This window comes from Strix uralensis, chromosome 6 (assembly GCF_047716275.1).
Source record: "Strix uralensis isolate ZFMK-TIS-50842 chromosome 6, bStrUra1, whole genome shotgun sequence".
Lineage (NCBI taxonomy): Eukaryota > Metazoa > Chordata > Aves > Strigiformes > Strigidae > Strix > Strix uralensis.
Window position 1 is genome coordinate 27,857,351 of NC_133977.1, and position 18,883 is coordinate 27,876,233.

At 62.0% G+C, this 18,883-nt stretch overlaps 1 protein-coding gene and 1 non-coding gene across 2 annotated transcripts; both read right to left on the bottom strand.

Annotated features, from left to right (window-relative positions):
• Positions 1 to 427: 427 nt before the first annotated feature.
• On the bottom strand, positions 428 to 17,061 carry WNT10A (Wnt family member 10A). The gene is made up of 4 exons (XM_074872304.1): positions 16,907 to 17,061; positions 13,770 to 14,032; positions 5,601 to 5,977; positions 428 to 895 (listed from the first exon to the last, which is right to left on the bottom strand). The coding sequence occupies exons 1-4, from the start codon at positions 16,963 to 16,965 to the stop codon at positions 428 to 430; spliced, it is 1,167 nt and encodes a 388-aa protein (XP_074728405.1). The 5' UTR covers positions 16,966 to 17,061.
• Positions 3,329 to 3,401, bottom strand: TRNAV-GAC (transfer RNA valine (anticodon GAC)). The gene has a single exon. It is a non-coding gene; the product is annotated as a tRNA-Val (tRNA).
• Positions 17,062 to 18,883: the final 1,822 nt, after the last annotated feature.

Genomic DNA, 18,883 nt, shown 5'->3' on the forward strand with positions numbered 1-18,883 from the left:
GTGTCCCCCCTCCCCTCCCACCCTGGGCTCCCCACGCCCTGCCGTCCCCCACCCCACCCTGCCCTATCCCGCTGGGTGCCAGCGGGTGCTCCCCTACCCCTGTGCCCACCCTCCGCCCCCCCCGAGCGGTGCTGGTGTCGGCGGTCTGTACAGCATGGCCGTGTGCTCCCTGGGGCCAGGAGCTTTGGTGCTCTCGTGTGGGGCCGGGCGGGCAGCAGGCAGCAGGCAGCCCTGCCCTCCCCGGGTGACAACAAAGTGCTGATTTTGGAGGGTGCCGAGCATCTCCTCTCCCGCTCCCCTCGGAGTGGAGGGAAGCGGGTACCGTGGCTCCATCTCCCCCCCCAGCGTCGATCCCTGTCTCCCTCCCCCCCTGCGGGCAGGCGTGCTTGTCCCTGGCACCCTGGGACGGGCACCCATCCCTGCCCGGCTACTTGCAGACGCTGACCCACTCGGTGATGCGACACTCCTCGCAGGCCACGAAGCAGCACCAGTGGAACTTGCAGTTGCAGCGCTCGCTGCGCGTCTGCCGCAGGATGTTGTGCCCGCGGCCGCAGCACAGGCTCTCGCAGTTGTCCATGCCCGGGCTGGTCTTGTTGCACAGGCGCCCTTGGGTGCCCAAGGAGTCCAGAGCCGGTTCCCGCTCGCAGAAGTCAGGTGACTTCTCAAAGTAAACCAGCTCACTGATGCCGGCCCGGCGGCGATGCCGAGCATGGCCGGGCTCCAGCTGCCCGGCGTTGCGGTTGTGGGGCCGGATGAGGGTGGCCCCGTAGAAGCGGTCCTTGAGCAGGGATCCCACCAGGCGAAACTCAGGCGTCACCTGCCAGCACGTCTTCAGCTGGCAGCTCCCCGAGGTGCCGTGGCATTTGCACTTCCTCCTCATGTTGTCCATTACCACCTGGGCAGGGAGGGAAGGACAGAGGGGTTAGCATGGAGAAGATTTTCTCGGAGACCAGAGAAGCCATCATGGAGCTCTTTGTGGGTTGGCATTACAGGAACACCAAGGACTGGCACGAGCAGCCATCAGAGCCCTGGAGCTGCAAAGTCTGTTGCTGTGCCCAGCGTCACCCATGTCCCACACCCTGTCCCTTCCCATCCTGGCAGTACCAACTGGCTTTTATGCTCCAGCAAGGGATCAGCACCTAAAGGAGAGGGTGAGCTACCTGACCACAGGGAGGAGAAGGAGCCTGGCTCTCACCTTCCACTGCTGCTTGGCTCCAACAGCATCACCATGACCCAGTGTGGCTGCATCTTTGCAGCACTACTGGGACCCCAAAGTCCAGGAGTCCCCCATGTACCTCACCGGCCAGGAGCACTGCAAGCAGGGCAGGTGGGAGGGATGCTTTCCCCTCCCCAGGGCTTTTCTTCCATAAAGCCCCAGCTCTGGGACTCTCGGGAGCAGCTCCGCTTTCAGCAATTGCCTGCTTTCTTGTGGGAGCCCTGAGCACAGTGCCAGGGGGCTGAGACACTGCCTCCCACCACCACCTGAATTTCAAGCAGGGATTGGAGATGCTCACAGCACTGACTTGTGGTTTTGGGAGGCCACAGTGAGGTCAGTGCCACATGTCCACCCCCCACGAGGACCAGGGTGTGTGGGCTGGGCTGTGGCTGTGGTTTGGGCTGGCTGGGGAGCGCGGCTCGTGCAGGGGCCAGAGGCCAGTGCAGGGCAAAGAGGACCCTTGGTTCCCTGGGCAATGCTGCTGAGCACCCAGGATGTGTGCTGGAACCCCCTATGTCCTCCATCCCTGCAAGGGATGCTGCTGTGGCCATGCCAAAGGAAACAGCTCATGCCCAGCAATCTCCAGAGGCACAGAGTTGCCGCACATCTCCGCACAGCCTAGAAAGAGGCAGTTTATACCTCTTTCTGTCGTCTGCCCTGTTCTGACTGGGATTCCCTGCTGGGTTGTGTGCCCCCATGCCCACATGCTCGCACAGGCTCCAACAAGTCCCCTTCCCATGGGGACACCTAAGCCCCACCCAGAGCCACACTGGGGCTTGCAAAGACTATCGCAGTCTGATCCCCCCACACAGGGTCATGCTCCAGGGCTCGGGGAGAGCTCAGGGGACCCGTGGCCCTGCACAAGGTCCCATCCCACGATGCCAGCCCTGCCCAGCCACCCAGTTTCACGCCCAACACGTGATGCCTGTTTCTGCCCCCTCCCTGGGGGGGACGAGGTGCGAGGAGTGCCTTGTTTTGGTAGGGGTACGCAGTTTTTACTCCTTGTTTTCTTGTTTTTGAGTAAATCTCCCCGTTGCTAAGCAGTTATGGTAATGAAGGCAGGTCAGAGAAACAGCCTGGAGCTCGGGGCACACGGAGAGGTGTGGGCTGGGCTGGAGTTTGGCTTCCATCCTGCTGAGAGTCCTGTCTCCTGCCGGGAACAGCCTCCACCTCACAGGTAATGAGCTGCCTGGCCTCTCCGCCGTGCCCTGGGTGTGCCGGCCGGGAACACCAGCTGCTCGCCACCATCCTTGCCACCACCCACGGGAACACGCTGGCCCTGGGACCTCATCCTTTCCCATATCCCCTCCCTGGTCCCTTGGCTGGACCAGGGAAAATCTGCATATAGGGCTGTGGCTGGGATGGTCACCACCAGGATGGAGGGGACAGCGGTGTGACAGCCAGACAGGGGCTCATTTGTGGGTACACCTGGTCACGGCAGGGGCTGGAGAAGGCAGCGTGTGTGTGCCATCTCCATCACTCCAGCGATCACTGCTGAGCATCCCGAGCGCCAGCACCACAGCACCCATTCATCCCTGCCCAGGGATGGCTTGTTGTCCCTCCTGCATGGACAGCGCAGGGGGGACAGGACCCTGCCAGAGCTGGCAGACCCGAGAAGGACCCATCTGAGCTTCAGCCCCATGCTTTTGCCATCAGATCTCTTCCACGCACCCCTACCCGGCCATGTCCTTCCCCCGTCTCACAGACACCCAGGTTCAGCACATGCCCGGACTCGCTGATGCTTTCTTTCGCACATTCCCAGCTCCTCCCAGACACGCTCATAAGAGCTTTATCGTAGGTCTTTGTTGTGAGGGTAATGGGTAGTTCCTGGCTGCCTTTCATCCTCGTTTGCTCTCTGATCTGGCGGTTTAGGAGGACCTGCAAAGCCTCTTGTGCACTCCTGCTGCTCCTCACTGGGGAACTTGCTCCCTCACAGAGATGCAGGACACCCACCTCAGTCTTGAGTTGGAATAGGATGTTGCCCCAGGGCTTCCTATTCCAACACAAGACCGAGGTGACCACTGACACAGTTGGAGGATGCTGTGCATCCTCTGCAGCTGCAATCCCTTCTCTGGCCTTGTAGCTGGATGCAAAAGAGGAAAAAAATCAGCGTGTTTCTGCCTGGTTTCGAACCAGGGACCTTCCGCGTGTCAGGCGAACGTGATAACCACTACACTACAGAAACCCACATTCTATGGTCACTGGATGTGACCATCGGTGGGATTGTCACCTCCTCCTGGCACTGCAGGGTCTCAGCTGGGAGCCAGGCTTACCCATGCACAGAGCACCCTTGGGACACACAGCCACTGCGGAGATGATGCTCAGCATCAATGAGATGCTGGAGAGCCCTGGGTGCTGCAGCTGCTCAGTGCACAGAGAGGGATGGCATGTGGCAGGGCACAGCATGTGGCCTGCGTGTCCACATCATGGCTCTGCTCAAGGGGTTCAAGCCTTGGGACTTGGAGGGGAAGGAAATCCCAGTAGACTGCTTCTTATTACAGCAGAAAGATGGTCCTAGGAGTGAGGAGGGCTTGGGCGGGTGTGGGACCCACGACGTTGCTAAAAGAGCAGGTGGGGAGCTGGAGAACCCATCCCCAGGCAATGTGGATGGCCAGGTCCAGCCCTGGCAATAAGCATGGCACCAACAGGCATGGACCAGGCACAGCATCATCTCCTTGCTCCAACACATGGCACACAGCCCGACCGGCACACGGGCTCACACCCTTATCTCAGCAGGGTCCCTGAGCTGGGGGCAGCCTGTCCAGCCATGGCTTCCCCACCTGCACTGGTACCATCCTCTCCTTTATCCCCTTGGTCCTGCTCTGCCTCTGCTTCCAGATTCCATGCTTCTTCCATCAGTCCAGCTCTTGTCTCTGAAGCCACCAAGAGCTGACATTGCCGGTTCCATGCCTGCCTGCCCTTGGGGACAAGCAGACCCCAGGCATTTTTGCTGTTGCCGGATCCCACAGGCGCCACACGGTGACATCCTCCTGTGCAAGTATTCCTCTCTCACCTTCCCGTCCTTCTATGGGGGACTGTGGGGCTCTCCTTGGGAAACAGGCAGTACAGACCCCAAATTTATGAGTGCTGCCAAGAGTCCCAGTGGTTTGGGGCACGCAGAGCTGGAGGGGAGCCAGGATGAGCCCTGTAGCCAGAACTGGGATGGAGGGGCTTCCCTGGCTTGGGACAGAGCAGCCTGTGGAGGATTTAGCTGCTTGACGCTGACTGAGCCTTCACCACACACAAGCAAACAAAGCCAAACAAGCAAAAAGCTCTGGCTTTCCCCAGGCACTTACAGCTTGGCCAAACTGGGACAGCTTTTCTGGATGGTAAAGCTCAGCTCCAGCACCAGGGAAGGGCACACATCAAGGTCCTGCTCTGCAGCGTCCCCATCTCACAGCTGGCTTTAAACATGCTCAAAGCAAGAGGCACATCCAAATGTCTGAGCCATCCTGGGGAAATGCTCCCTGTGGAATTCCGATATTTAATTTCTCATTCCCACAGCCACTACACATCCCCTGTGCTGCCTTGGCAGTATGTGGCTGGGGTCTAGGGGACAAATGTTCCACTGGATCCATGGGATGGGGTCCCCCTGGCACCTGCTGGGAGCAAAGCCGGACAGGGAAATGCAGCCGTTCTCCCAGCCCCTCCTGCCTGCATGCTTCTTGTCTCCAATGTCAGGCTGCTTTTAAACATCACCTTCCAGACAGTGAGCTACTAATTAGCACCTTTAACGAGACTTGACATCATGAGAATGGAGGGGAGGCTGCCCTGCTCACCTGGGCAGGCTCCAGCACCCCCTTGGAGCCAGGGGACAAGGCTGTGGGGTGTAACCTCTGCTGCCAAGGGGATGCTGCACTTCCCAGCTGGCACAGACGACCACTGCCTGGCTCAGTCCCACTCACATCTGCCTCCTCCGTGCACTGGCTCCATCTCCAGAGGCAGAGCCGTGGCTGGGTGCTGTGGAACCTGTGCTGTGTCCTCATGATGCCAGTGGCTTTCTCCTCCCTGTCTGTAGCTCCTTCACACTGCCACTGCCCGACACCAGTTTACCCAGTCCCTGAGGGGCAGGAGCTGAACTCATTGCTGTGCCACTCCCGTAGCACTGCTGCAGCACAGGCAGGTGACAGTGGCCTGGGGAAGTGTCCCTTAGCAAGGGGACAGCAATGATGCTCTGCCCTCCCCAGCAGATGCTCCACAGCAGAACTGTGCCACTGCCTTTGCTCCAGGCACAACTGTGGAGAGGGAGTGCCTTGGGGACAATCCCAGCCTCCCACGTGTCCCACTACAGCCAGTACAAGCCCCTCGCAGCCCTCCAGCACATCTCCTGGGGACACTGTCCCTGCCACCATCACCCCGCACCCCTGCCCAGCACCCTGCTCACCTGCCGGCCCACACGGTTGTTGTGCAGCCTCATGCGGGAGTGGATGTCCCTGTAGGTTTCCCGGGAATCGAGGAAATCCTTGGAAAACTTCTCCCCATAGTCCACATCAGGGCTGCACCCTCCCCATTCCCAGGAGTCCTGGAGGCCAGGGGTCTCGGCTGGCATGTGCTCCATGTGCACCCCGTGCACCATGCCTTTGCCGCGGTTCATGGCCTCCAGCTGGAGGCGATGCAGCTTGCGCCGAAAAGCCTCCTCATCGCCCCGGCGCTTCTGGTCGCAGCCGCAGGCCTGCAGCTTGCCGAGGGCACAGGCGTTGGAGACAGCGTGCACCACGCCGGCAGCTGCGATGGCGTAGGCGAAGGCGCTCTCCCGAAAGCCTGCAAGGAAGGAGAGAGTGGGGCTCAGGCTGGGTGGTACGAATCCCTGCGGGAAGTTGGACGAGCCCAGCATCATGCCGGGGTGTAGTGAGCCAGAGGTTCAGCTTGTGCCTTGCCTTGTCCTGATCCACCAGCTCCCACCTGGACCACGAGTGAATCCTCACTCAGTGCTCTCCAGCGTCATCCCCACCAGGACACATTGCTGCCCTGAAGCCCAGCCCTGCCCTGGCTGGGACCCCAGCTCCCACCATCACCCTGCGCTCACATCACCCCAGGAGATGCCATCACAGCATTGCTCAGGCATCAGCATTATGGCTCTGATGGGAAAGGCAGTATCTCCTCCCTCCTCCACTCAAGAGTTTCCCACTGTATATAATGCTGGCTGAGAAATATTTCTGCTGAGGAATGGGCCATTTCTGCTTGCCCACATGGTGCAGGATCAGGCAACAACAGGAGCAGACAGCACTGCCTGTCCAGCCCCATGTGTCTGCCCATGCCTCTTCCCTCTGCGAGCCGTGTCAGCTCCCACAAGAAGCTCTAAATGAGATACCGTGCTGGAAAAATCGAGCATCCCTAGTTAGTTAGAGCATGCCGCAACCGCACCACACACTGCCAGGGCCAGCAGCTGGTTGTCGTTAAACGCTGAGGAGCGAGGACATCCACAAGCGTCATTAGCTGGGGATGGGGTGGATGGGGACAGGGACGGGTCCCACAGCAGGGCCTCCGCAGGCCTGCGAGCAGGGGCTGCCCGAGGGCCACTTGGCTTCACTGCAGCTGAGTGAAGAGCCTCCCCTACCTGGGAACTTCTATTTTATTTTAAATGCAAAGTAATATTTTTATTTGTGATTCCCAGGCCAAGCAGGGAGCCCGCAGTGCCCTTTGTGTCAGTGTGCAGCGACTGGCCCCAGCACGAGGAGGGGAAGGAGGGAGAGCCAGATTTTGTGCTGAGGCTTCACACGTGAATAAATAAATAGCTGGAGTTCGCCAGCCTCTCTCCCTCTGTCGAACAAGAGCAGTTTGATCAGCCCTGGCTTTGCTATGGCTGAGCAGATGAGAGGTTTTGGGGCGTTTTCTCCAGCAGATCCATGCCATCAAACGGGGAATTTGGGCGAGTACCCCAAAGCACAGGTCCCAGGCAGGGGCTCTGCCAGCTCCCTGCCTGCACCACAGAGTCATGAGAGGTGAGAGCACAACCGCTCCCCGCCGCCGTCGCCCGTCCTGGGCAATGCTCCCCATCACGTATGTCTCCTCGGTGGTTCGCTGCCGCCCGCCGAGCAAATGCTATGATCTTATTAAAGGGAAATGAAACGCAGCTCAGAAACCTGCATTTAAAGTCACGCTGCTCTTTTGTGTGTTAATTTGACACTGGTGCATTTAAAAAATTAACGAGGCGCTGCTTAAAAGCCAGCGGGAGCCTCTCCCAGCTTCCCCTCAGTGTGGGACAAGCTTGCTCTCAGCCTGCCTCTTTCCATGCACAAGTTGAACAACATTTTTCAGCAGGCAGGTAATGGGGCTGCTGGTGCGTACACTGCACAGCCTCCCCGGGGAGAGCGCTGGCAGGCAGTGCCTGCAACACACCCACATCGCTGTTAGAGCAGGGCAGCCCAAATCCAGGGAACTTCAGCCCCCAGGTGAGCGATGCAGGATGGAGAACCAGCACAGGAAGGTCTCCAGGATCCCCAAATCCTCCCCTTATCAGTTCTCTGTTTCCATGATCTGGGCCAGCTCCAGCCCTTCATGAGCCAAACCTGGGCACAGCCAAAGAGCAGGGACCTGTCGCTGCCACCCCACTCGGCATCCCCAGCTCCTCACACAGCCAGTGCCTGGGGACAGCGGCAGTAAACCCTCCACCCAGCATGACTCTCTCCTCTCAGTCCTGCCTTTCCGTTAGCCTCTTTCTCACACATTTCCCCAGCCTAACGAATAATTTCCCATGTGGCTTCTCCTTAAAATCCCTTCTGGAGCCCAGACAGAAGCTCTACCCCACCCAGTCCATCTAGCAAGCCCATCTCCTTGCAGGTAAAGAGGCTGGGTTCATTTGGTGCCCTCCACAGCTGGGGAAACCCCTGGGGTCAAGCCCCAGCCCTCCTCCTTCCTCCGCTGCTCTCCAGCCATGCACAAGCTGATGGATGAGGCATGGGTCCTCATCCATGGAGCTGCCATACCGCAGGCTGTGGGCAGGGGATGGGCTGGTCCCCAGGACTTAACACCCCAGGGCTCTGGGAGTCTTGTCCCCATCTGACCATGGTCATTTCCCTGCTCAGTATCACGCTGCCTGGCTCTGCCCCTTCTCCCTGCCTTCTCACCTCCCTCCCTCACCCCACATTGATGGGGAGCTGCGAGCAATGGGGAGAAGGCGGCAAGGGCAGCACCACGACCACAGCAGCCATGCCAGTGCGATTCTGCTTGGAGGTTCAGTTTACATCCCTCGCTCTACCCCGGCCACGCCAGTGCCTGAAGGACTGCAGCAAAGCAGCAAGCAACATGGCTGGAGGTGACAACCACCAGCTTCATGGGTTCGGCAAGGGTGGGAGCTTCCAGGAACCACAGCCAAGTGCAGCGTGCAGCAGCTGGCCCTGAGTCCTTCAGAGGAGGCTCTCCAGCTACCCCAGCCACCTAAGAGCTCAGCAGTGACATCTGAGTCCCCAGATCCCTTCAGAGACCACAGAAGAGGCTGTAGCCATGGGAGGTGTGAGGAGAAGTATTGCATCCTGCAGGGAAGAAGGAACAGAGGGCACCACCCTGACACCCCTACCCGCATCCAGCCTGCCGTGTACTTAAAGGACCGTGATGGGCAAGGAGGATTGACCTGAAATCTCAACCCCAGGTCAGATCCCAAAGTGGCTTTCTTAGCACGGGAAAATTTTCCCTGTCCAGATGTACGTAGGAGATGGGGAGCCATTTAGCCAGACCCCAAGCTCCAGCTGGCACTGGTTCTGCCATGGACGCTGCGGTTTCTCCATCTCTCATGCGGATGTGGGACGAAGGCAATGGACCTGGCTCAAGCACAGCTGTGGGCTCCATGGTCTGCTGGGGTAGGGAGAGCTGGAGTCATGGCCTTCCTCCCACTGCTCACCATCGCACCATCGCAGCTACAGCCTCCCAGCACACGTCATTGCGGCACCCGGGTGCCATTAAGGGAGCAGCTGGGACAGCCTGGTCTGGGTGCACCCTGGGGTACCCCAGGGATGCTCAGCTGTCCCCTCCATGGCCAGCACTCTCCAGGAGTTGGGAGCAGCTGCCAAGATCTGCGGGCACATCGCCCTGGCCCTGCAGGCTGGCAAGGCGGAGGAGAGCTTCTCCCGCCACCTCCTGCGAGGCCCACAGAGACGGCCAGTCCCAACACGCCGCCTCTCCCCCAGCCCCGCTCCCTCCCCTCCCCTCTCCCTAATTAAACTGCAGGTGAACCTGCCAGGGTCTGGCCCGGCGCCAGGCGCTAAACGCCTCCCTGCAGATCCCGACTTGCCTCCTTGCACCTCCTTGAGCGTGCCAGGGACAGCCCGCAGCCCTCGCTCCCCGTCCACCCACGGAGCTCCGAGACGGCAGCCCTCGCCGCTCTGCAGGCTGCAGGGAGCCGGGCTCAGCCCCGCACCTTCGGGAATGCTGCCCTGGCCCCAGGGTCTCGTTTGCACCTACCAGCTGGGGAAAGGTCCAGGGGATGGGGGCACCCACAGGGATGCAGCTGAGCATCCAAAGCACCCACGTGCGCTTCGGGGCCAGGTGGGCAAAGCCCTTGGCTTGCCTGGGGGTACCAAAAACCCTGCCAGCAGCCCAGCTGCAGCTGTGCCGGGCCAGGCGCTGTGGTCTGCAGGCACTGGAGCTTGGCTGGGGCTCTGCAGAGCCGGGCACCAGGGTCCTGAGCTTGGGAGCATCTCCCTTGATAGCCGTAACAGCACCTGCCTCCCTCAGCACACAGCAAAGCTTCCCCAAGCTCCGATTCACAGCTGGCTGGGCCCCAGCACCTGGTGTTTCCAGCCTTGCAGGGAGTTCCTCCCTCCTTGCTATAAGAAATCAGGGTTTGGCCATGGCCACGCAGACCACTTGGCACCAGGGAGCCCTTCTAAGGAGAGCACAGGGCATCACCCATCCCTCCACAGGCTGCAAAGGAACCAGGGGATACTGGACTCCAGAGCCATATCCCCTCCAGCCACACACCCTCAGGGGCCTCAAGGACACCCAACCCCTGCGTGGGGGTCCCATTTCTTTCAGAGCTCCATACAGATGAAGTTGGAATCAGCAAAGAGGAAAGAGGGATCCCTTAGCACACCTCAGATATTCCCTGCCCAACAGCCAGACACTCCCAGCCTGCTGGCACTGCACCTACCCATGGGTGCACATGTACCAGACAAGGACAAAGGCTTGGTGACCCACCACCATTCGCAGCTTTGTTTTCAGCAGGCACCCAGGCATGGTTCAGCCCAGCCAAGCCACACAGTGTTCGGCAGCCCGTGGATGCTGTGGCGGGACCACATACCAGGGGCAACAGGCCACCCTCTCCAGCGAGGTGGACATGATCGTGCTGCTCACCCTCAGAGCAGGGGCAGGGGACCTGTCTCCGTTGCTGGTGCAGATGCAGCCTCCTGCCTCCACCTCACTGCTCCATCCTCCTACATGTGTCCCTGGGGCCAGGAGAGGATGTCTGGCTGAGCTTGGATGCACATGGAGGGGCACGGGCCAAGGAGGATGAGGGATGCAGATGGCACTGGAGGCTCAGCGAGGGGTACAAGGGACACCCCACACCGCAAGTGCTCAGCATCAAAAGACCAAACCTGAAAACCCCACAGCCTATGGGGGTGTCTCAAAAAAAACAGGGGCTCTGTGAGAGCAGGGATGGTAAATCCCTGGGCACCCCCTCTGCTTGCCCTCCGTTAACCTGTTGTTGTGCCTTGCAGCCACTGTTCTCTGCACCCCAGGGATGGCTCCATCTCCCTGTTGCCTCCAGCAGGTCTGTGCTCTGCCCAGGATGCTGTCAGCAACCCTGTCCCCAGCTATGCTGCCCAGAAGCCACCCCAGGTTCCCAGCCCTGTCCGATTTGAAGCCTCCCTGCTCCTTCCTGGCTCCCCAGGGCTTGCACTCAAACTTCTGGGATTAGATCAGCACGATGGGGTGACAGGCACTCATTTGCCACTGTCCCCTACGCTGTCCCCAGGGGATGAGCCCCCCAGCTCCACCAAGTGCCTGGATGCTAGGCAGAGTGTGGGACAGGCACCAGTGCTGCGCCCCGGATGGCTCACACCCGTGCTGGGGAAGATGCAAGAGACACAGGAGGTGGGGAGCAGAGCCAAGTGGGGAGAGCGGGAGGGAGAAGCCAGCTACAAATAATTTAAAGTGAGATTCACGCACGGCTGAACTGATGGCAGAAGAAGTGGGAAAAGGAATGAAAGATTAAAGGGTTCTGTCACTTCGGGTTACAAAAAATGATCCTACAAGCACGCTGCGTTCCCAGGCACGGCAAGGATGGGGCAGGGCACAGAGCAGAGACCTGGTCCCCGGGGGTCAGATGCAACAATGCCCGCAGCACGGAGCCTGCACCCCTTGCTTCCACCACTCGCCTCTCCTCTGGCTCTGGGCTCAGGAGATGTACCCAGCATCTCTGTTCTGACGGTTGTGTCCGTAACAGCTGCAAGGCAGAGCTCAGAGCTCCAGCTCTGTTATCGAGGGACATGAGTGGGCTGGAAGCAGGCCAGGACACCAGCCTCAAGGTTTTCTCCATGCCAGAATGACTCTGAGCAACCACACGGGGTGGCCTGGGTGCTCGGGGCTCATCCTGCACCCTCTGCTGTCAAAACAGGAGTGCCATGAGGTGCCCATCTGCTCTGCTGCTCCACCCCTACCTCCATCCTCCCCTGGTGCTGGATCTCCATTCCAGGGGATGGGATCCCACCGGTGCTGGGAGCCTGGGCTGAGCCATACCCATGAGCTCAGGACTGGGGCAAGAGACTAGGGACTGCAGGAGTCCCCACACCCATCGGTCCCAGCCCTGACAGCAGGAAGGGCTGCGGTGGCACCTGAGACACAAGTGAGCTGCAAGTCCAGACCTGGTGGGCTGAGGAAGGGATGCAAAAGGTCAATGCTCTCTGCTGCTGGAGCATTTCACCCAGCCTGGTGGGACCCAGAGCTGGGAAGCTCGCCTTGGGTGTGTGAGCAACTTGAGCCAGCAAGTCAGTGTCTCTTGCCGCCTGAGGAGACTAGAAGTGAACCACATTCCTCAGAGGACCTGGAAATACCTCGATGCTTATCAGAGCTGACGGTCCCCACCCTCCCTGCCAGGCCCTAACCTGGGTGCTGCTCGTGGAGGGAAGAGACGCTGCCCTTCTCCAGGCACCGGTGTGCCGAGAGGGGTCACAGCTGCTCCACAGCAGGACCACAGACCTGATGCCACAGGTTCGCCAAGGTAGCATCCCCTCCAGTGAGGCTCTGCCCATCTGCCCTGGACACGAGGGACCTCCCAGCACCACCGTGCTTCTGTGCTCCCCTCTCCAGTCATCCTCCCACCTGCTACAGCTGCCTGGGGGCTCCTGCCACCGCATCCCCTCAAAGGCACATAAGCCTCAAGCTGCCAAACTCTCCTCTGTGAGACTCTCCTCCCAGTCCTAGGGAGAGAAGATGCTGCAGGATGTGAAAGGATGTTTGGAGAAGCGGGGGGCGGAGGCAACTCCCGGCTGGGCACCAGGCTAGGAGGCTCCCAAAAGGGGTAGGTGAGCAACACCTTCGGTAGTTTTCACCTTCCTCAGGAGGAACAATGTGTTTGCTGGGCACCTTGCCTGCCCTCAGCAGCCTGCCTGCCTGCCACGGGCACCATACTGACCTCTCCTGCCCATGGTCTGGGGCAACAGGTACTTAGAAATATGCTGAGGCCCAGGCCTCAAGAAGGGTACTTAGGTGAGAGGATACATTCAAGTCCTACAGAAGGTCCTATGAGGTCACAACCCTGATTTGCACCATGGAGGGCAGCCCCTCTGCACCCCCAGAGTCCGCTCCTGAGGGAGAGAGTATCAGTTGGGGAGGCTCTGGTACAGGCAGAGTCAGCCATGCCTGAGAGGGAGACAAGGAGACCCTGGCACCAGGGCTCAGCAGGCCGTGGAGGGCTAGGAGAGCTCTCCCAGCAGCACAGGTGGGGGCTCTGTGGGCAGGCAAGCTCCCAGAACAGCCTGTCTCCCTGCCCCCCCATGGCACCATGCTCTAGGGTCCCACAAAACAGAGAGCCCTCAGTTCTCTGCACTGGGGAGCCAACACAAAGGCAGGACAGCAGGGTGATGGGCTCACAGAGCTATGTCCCATTAGCTAGGGGCGTTTCTGCTCACTGTGATGCACTGAGACACCATCCCCAGAGCAGGAATGAGCCAAGATGCTCACTGCATCCACCAAACCGAATCCCAGAGCACGGCATCCACCTTCAAACCCACCAACTGTGCTGCACACCCATGGCACCGCTCCAAACACCAGCCTACACCGCATGGGGAGAAGATGCCAGAAAGTGGTGGGGCCTGGAAGGAGCTTTGGGAGCAGCTGGGGCTGGGCAGGGAGGAACAGCTCAGGACAAGGGCCAGCACAGGTACGAAGGTGCATGGAGAAGAGACCAGCTATGCCACAGCGCAGTGATGCTCAGTCTGGCAGACCCTGAGGTTTCTCAGTCTCTGTCTGCGTTCATCCATGGGGATGCTGGAGAGCTGGCCTGGTCCCCTGGGCCAGGGAAGAGCTGTCCAGGGGTCCATGGGGAGCCCACGAGGGCTCCTGAGAGTAGGAGCTGGACAGAAGAAGAGGAAGAGGAGGGAGACCATCCAGGCCTTACCTCTGCTGAAGATGATGCTCTCGTAGGGGATCTTGTTCTTGGTCTCCAGGCTGGAGCAGTTCCAGCGCTGGTCTCGGAACTGGTGCTGGCACTCGTGGATGGCGATCTGGATGCCCTGGATGGCCGAGGCAGTGACGTCGGGGTGGCGCACACAGACCTCCAGCTGCCGCCGTGTCAGCCCCGGCAGGGTCAGGCACACCGTGTTGGCGTTCAGCACCGGCTCCGACGGCAGCTTCAGGCCCAGGATCTCATTGGAGCAGGAGCTGGGAGGGAAAGGGAAACCTGTGAGCTCAGAGAAGCAATGTGCCAACCGGTCGCTTCCCCTTCGGGGAAGGAGAAAAGCTTGGGGTGGACACACACGGGGAGGGGATATGCTCCTCAACCCACACTGTGCCTGCTGCTGAAAGAGAATGCTGGGAAACCTCTGGGCACAACAGCAGCTCTGTCAGGCAGAGATGCCCCAGCAGCACTGGGGCTGCAATCCTCTCCAGCCTTGTTGGCACAGCCCAGACACCCAGGCAGCCTGTGCCCAGCAGCAGACTAATTTGGCCCTCCTGCCTCTGGAGCCCAGCATCTCCTGGGGCTGCACCTCCTCTGTGTGCTCCCCCAGGGATCTCCCACCCTGGCCACACAGTGCAGACTCTTGGGCACAGACTGCCCTGGCTCACCTTCCCCAGAAAGTGTGGGTTTCCCCCTGGGAATCCAGAGACCCCAGAGCAGAAGACCCATCCCGGGTCTGGCTCCATCCCTGTTGCTGGCTGATCCCCTCCCTGCATGTCCCGTACCCCCCTGGCACTCCTGGTCCTCACAGGGCAGGTAACCAGAGGGACCCGCCTTCTCCCGTCAGCTCAGATGGGAAATTTGGAGCCAGGTACCCTGCTGAACACCCTCAAGCTCCCAGCAACAATCCCAAATCCACGATCACACCCCAGCCCCACTGGACCTGATGTTTGTCACCACAGAAGCACAGAGACCAGCAGATGGATGGGTGCAAGGTGGGGCACATGGTCCGTGGCAGGGCTGCAAGGACTTACAAAAGTAGAGATGCTGCCTGGGGAAACAGGGAGGTGGATGGAGTATGGGGAGACAGACAGAGCATGTCCAGAGAGAGGTGCATGGAGCTAAGACAGTGGTACACAGGACAGACGGATGCGGAGAGGGAGATGGAAGGGGAGGAAGTGTTTGCCCAGCTCCAGGGAATGGCTTGAAGGACCCTGGGATCCAGAGTGTCCAAGCAGAGGACCTGCAAAGCGAGCGGCAGGCAGCGGGATGCCCAGCAGCATCCTGCATCTTGCAGCAGGGTCCATCAGGAGCTCAGCACCGCCACGCTCCTTGCTCAGCACAGCTGAGAGCTCTCTCCAGGCAGGGCTCCCTCTTCCCTGGGACAGACACGAGCTGGGTCCCTGGGAGGAGCAAGGAGCTTGGAGCCCTTTGAACCTTGATTACAGAAATGAAACTTGGAGGAGGATGCTGTAGGAAGGGCTGCAGCTGCCTTACAGAGCAGCTGGGTCTTGGGGAGAAGGGTTACTCCTCCTCTGCTCCCCCAAATCCTGCAAGCCTGGTGCAGGTACATGGACAGAAGTGCTCTCGGGTGTCAGGGACTGACTTCCCCAGCTCAGCACTCACCCAGCTCTGGAGGAAGGGCTCAGCCCCAGGGTCCCTGCAGAATTACAGCTTGTTCAGGGGGGAAGGGGAGCTGTCAGGGTCAGGCTGCTGCTTTCTCCAGCTTCCCAAGGGTGTTTATACCCACCCCACCACTTCTACGGGTGATATGTGGGTCTGCCCCACTGCAGATCCACAATGACTCCAACAGGGAGAGTCGAAGGCAGGGAGAGTGGAGAGAAGGAGAGTGGAAGGGGGTGCATCCCTCCAAAGCCCCTGCACAGGAGGGGGAATCCTCGGCCCGGCTCCTGTGCTCATTCGTGCTGCCGAAGCAAGCCCTGGCTGACACGAGATGCAAAGCAGGTCCACAGCTACCACCATCCCCAAGCCCAGCGGCTCCTGCCCCAAGCACTGCAAGGACCTTGTCCCCTGTCTGTCCTGAGCCAGTCACAGCAACTGCCACCTTCTCCCAGGGCATCCGCAGGGGTGGGGGTGGGGTGTTATGGTCCTTCTCCCCATCGCACAGCAGGGAAACTGAGGCAGGGGCCCTGGTCTAGGTCCCCGGAGAGCAGAGGGCAGGTCCTTCCGCCTCTTGCTCCACCCAGGGCTCAGGGGGGACAGGGACCGGCAAGGAACTGTCACTGTCACCCTCCCTAGGAGGACACAGCGCTCCCCCCAGCTCTCTTCCCCCTTGAAATCTGGATTTAAACTTGATTTCACGGTGACAAGCCCCCAGGTCACAGGCTGCAGCGGCTGCTGCTTTAATTAATACAAGTCCCAACGTTAACAAATTATATTTAAAGGGGCTGGAGGGAGGGGGAAGGGCGGGGGACCCCCCCACTCACACCAGCACCAGGGTTAACCCCTGGCTGCCTGCAGCGGACAAGTTTGGGAGCAGGCGGAGGGGAGCTGCTAGCCACGCGGGGGAGATGGAGACGGACAGAGGTGGTGAGTGTTGGGGGGCCGTTTTCTGGAAGACAGGCGGCTCCCCCTTACCCCCCTCGCCTCTAGGATCGGCGGAGCCGGGGAGGAGATGAAGGTGAATCCCCCGCCCCGGTGCGCACCCCTGGGGTGCGGAGCCCAAAGGCCCCCATCCCGTGGGCACCGTCCTCCACGACAGTGGCATCCCCGCCGGCATCCCTCCGGCCTCCGGGGGGGGGCCCCGGCAGCGAGGCCCGTCCTCCGCCCGCGGAGAGAGGGGAAACTGAGGCAGGCAGGGCGGGCGCTGGGGCGGCTCCGGACGGGGAGGAAGCGGGTACAACCTCCCGGAGCGGGGGGGAGCCGCGCATCCCGCCGGTGCTCCGCCGGGACGGGAGGAAGGCGAGGAGTGGGGGGCAGCGGCCCTGACAGCGCCCTGAGCGGGGGGCCGGGGCCGTGCGGGGCCGGGCCGGGGCGGCGGGACCCCCCCGGAGCCCCCTGAGCAGCCCGCCCCCGGCGCGGGGCTGGGCGCGGCGGCCTCCCGGCGCCCTCCCCGCGGGGCCGGGGCGCTCGGCGGCGGCGGGGCTGGGGGGGGGGGGGGGGGGGACAGCTCCTACCTGGGTACCCAGAGGCTGAGCAGCAGCGAGCAGAGTCCGTGGGCCAGGGCCGGGCGCATCTTCGCTGGGGCAGCGGCTGTGCGGGCTGCGGGCGGGCGGGCGCCTTTGGGGCAGGGGCGGCGGGGCTCGGCGCTGCTCTCTGCCCGCTTTGTTTGTTGTGGGTTGTTTGCTTGTTTGTGTTTTCCCCTCTCCTCCCTCTCACTGGCTCCCTGCGCGCCGGGGCTCGGCTCGCCGGGGCGGCTCTGCCATCCTCCCGGGATGCCCCCCCCGCCTCCCGCCGCCCCGGCGCCCGCCGAGCCCGGCGAGGGCTGCGCGCCCCCCGCCCTGCCCGCCGCCGCCCCGCCGCGCTCAGCCCCCCGGCTCAGTCCCCCATGGCGGGGCGCGCCGGGGGGCCGGGGGGGCCCTCGGCCCGCGGGGCGCGCTCCCCCGCCGCTCCCCAGGGCGCCCCGGGGCTCCGGGGCCGCGGCGGGCGTGGGCAGGGCTGGCCGGGCGAGCGGCGCTGCGGCTCCCGCGGGGCCCGCAGGCACATGGGGAGCCGCGGCCCCCCCGCCGCCCCCCGCCGCCGGTGTCGCCGGGCCGCCGGCGGAGCGGGCAGGGTCGCGGCCGGAGCGCCCCGGGAGCGCTGGGCGCGGAGCGGCGGCGGCGGCGGCTCTGCCTGGGATCGCGCTGCGCCGAGCATTACTCAGCGCCCGGAGCCCGAGTCCCGACACGTCCAGACAGGAGCCCGCGGGGGAAGGACGGGGCAGAGGGTGGCAGCGGGGCGGGGAGCCGGCGTGTCGCACGCAGCCTGCCGGGGAGGGAGCGGGCGGCGGGGGGGCGAGCGCCGGCCGGGGGGAGCGGGCACGGCCGGCGGGGAGTGGGCGCGGGGAGGGGGGGGAGCGCGGCGTGGGGGAGTGCGCACGGGGAGTAGAGGGGGTGTGCGGCGTGGGGGAGCGGGCACGGCGTGGGGGAGTGCGCACGGGGAGTGGGCACGGCGTGGGGAGCGGGCGCAGGGAGTAGGGGGAGCGGGAGCGGCGTGGGGGAGCGGACACGGGGAGTAGAGGGGGGTGTGGTGTGGGGGAGTGGGCACGGGGGGTAGAGGGGGTGTCTGGTGTGGGCGAGTGGGCACGGGGAGTGGGTATACGGCGTGGGAAGCGGGCGCAGGGAGTAGGGGGAGCGGGCACGGGGAGTAGAGGGGGGAGTGGGCACGGGGAGTGGGTACGGTGTGGGGAGTGGGCACAGGGAGTAGGGGGAGCAGGCACAGCATGGGGGAGTAGAGGGGGTGTGTGGTATGGGGGAGTGTGCATGGGGAGTAGGGTAAGTGGGGGAGCACTCATGGTGTGGGGATTGAGCATGACGAGAGGCGAGTGTACGTGGCCCGGGAGCAAGTGTGCACCGCGTGGGGGACTGCGCGTGGGGTGTGCGGTGAGTGTGCATGGTGTGGGGGAATATTCGTTGGGACTTGGGGGAGTGTGTACAGCGTGGGTGAGTGTGCGCAGGGCACGCTGTGGGCATGGGGCGGGTGTGCACAGGGTAGAGGAGTGTGCAAAGAGTAAAGGGTGAGTGTGCGTGGAGTATGGAGAAAGTGTGGGTGGTGAGGGTGAGCATGCGTGGAGCGTGGGGTGACTGTGCACAGCCTGGTGCGAGTGTGTGCTGGGTGTGGGGGTAAGGTGAGTGTGTGCAATGTGGGTGAGTGCAGGCAGTGTGCATTCAGTGTGGTTGGGGCATAGGGTGAATACGCAGGGTGTGGGGTGAGTGTGCATGGTGTGGGTAAGTGTGGGGGGGTATGGAGAGCGTGTGCGTGATGTGGGGAGTGAGTATGCGCAGCAGAGAGTAAATACATGGGCCTGGAGTGAGTGTGCACAAGGAGAGGGGTGTGCATAGCATGGGGTGAGTGAGGAGTGGGGATGAGTGTGCCCGTGGTGTTGGGTGTGCACGGGGCACCAGGGGAGCACAGAGATACCAGATTGTGTGTGTGGGGGCTGGGGGTGCAGGAAG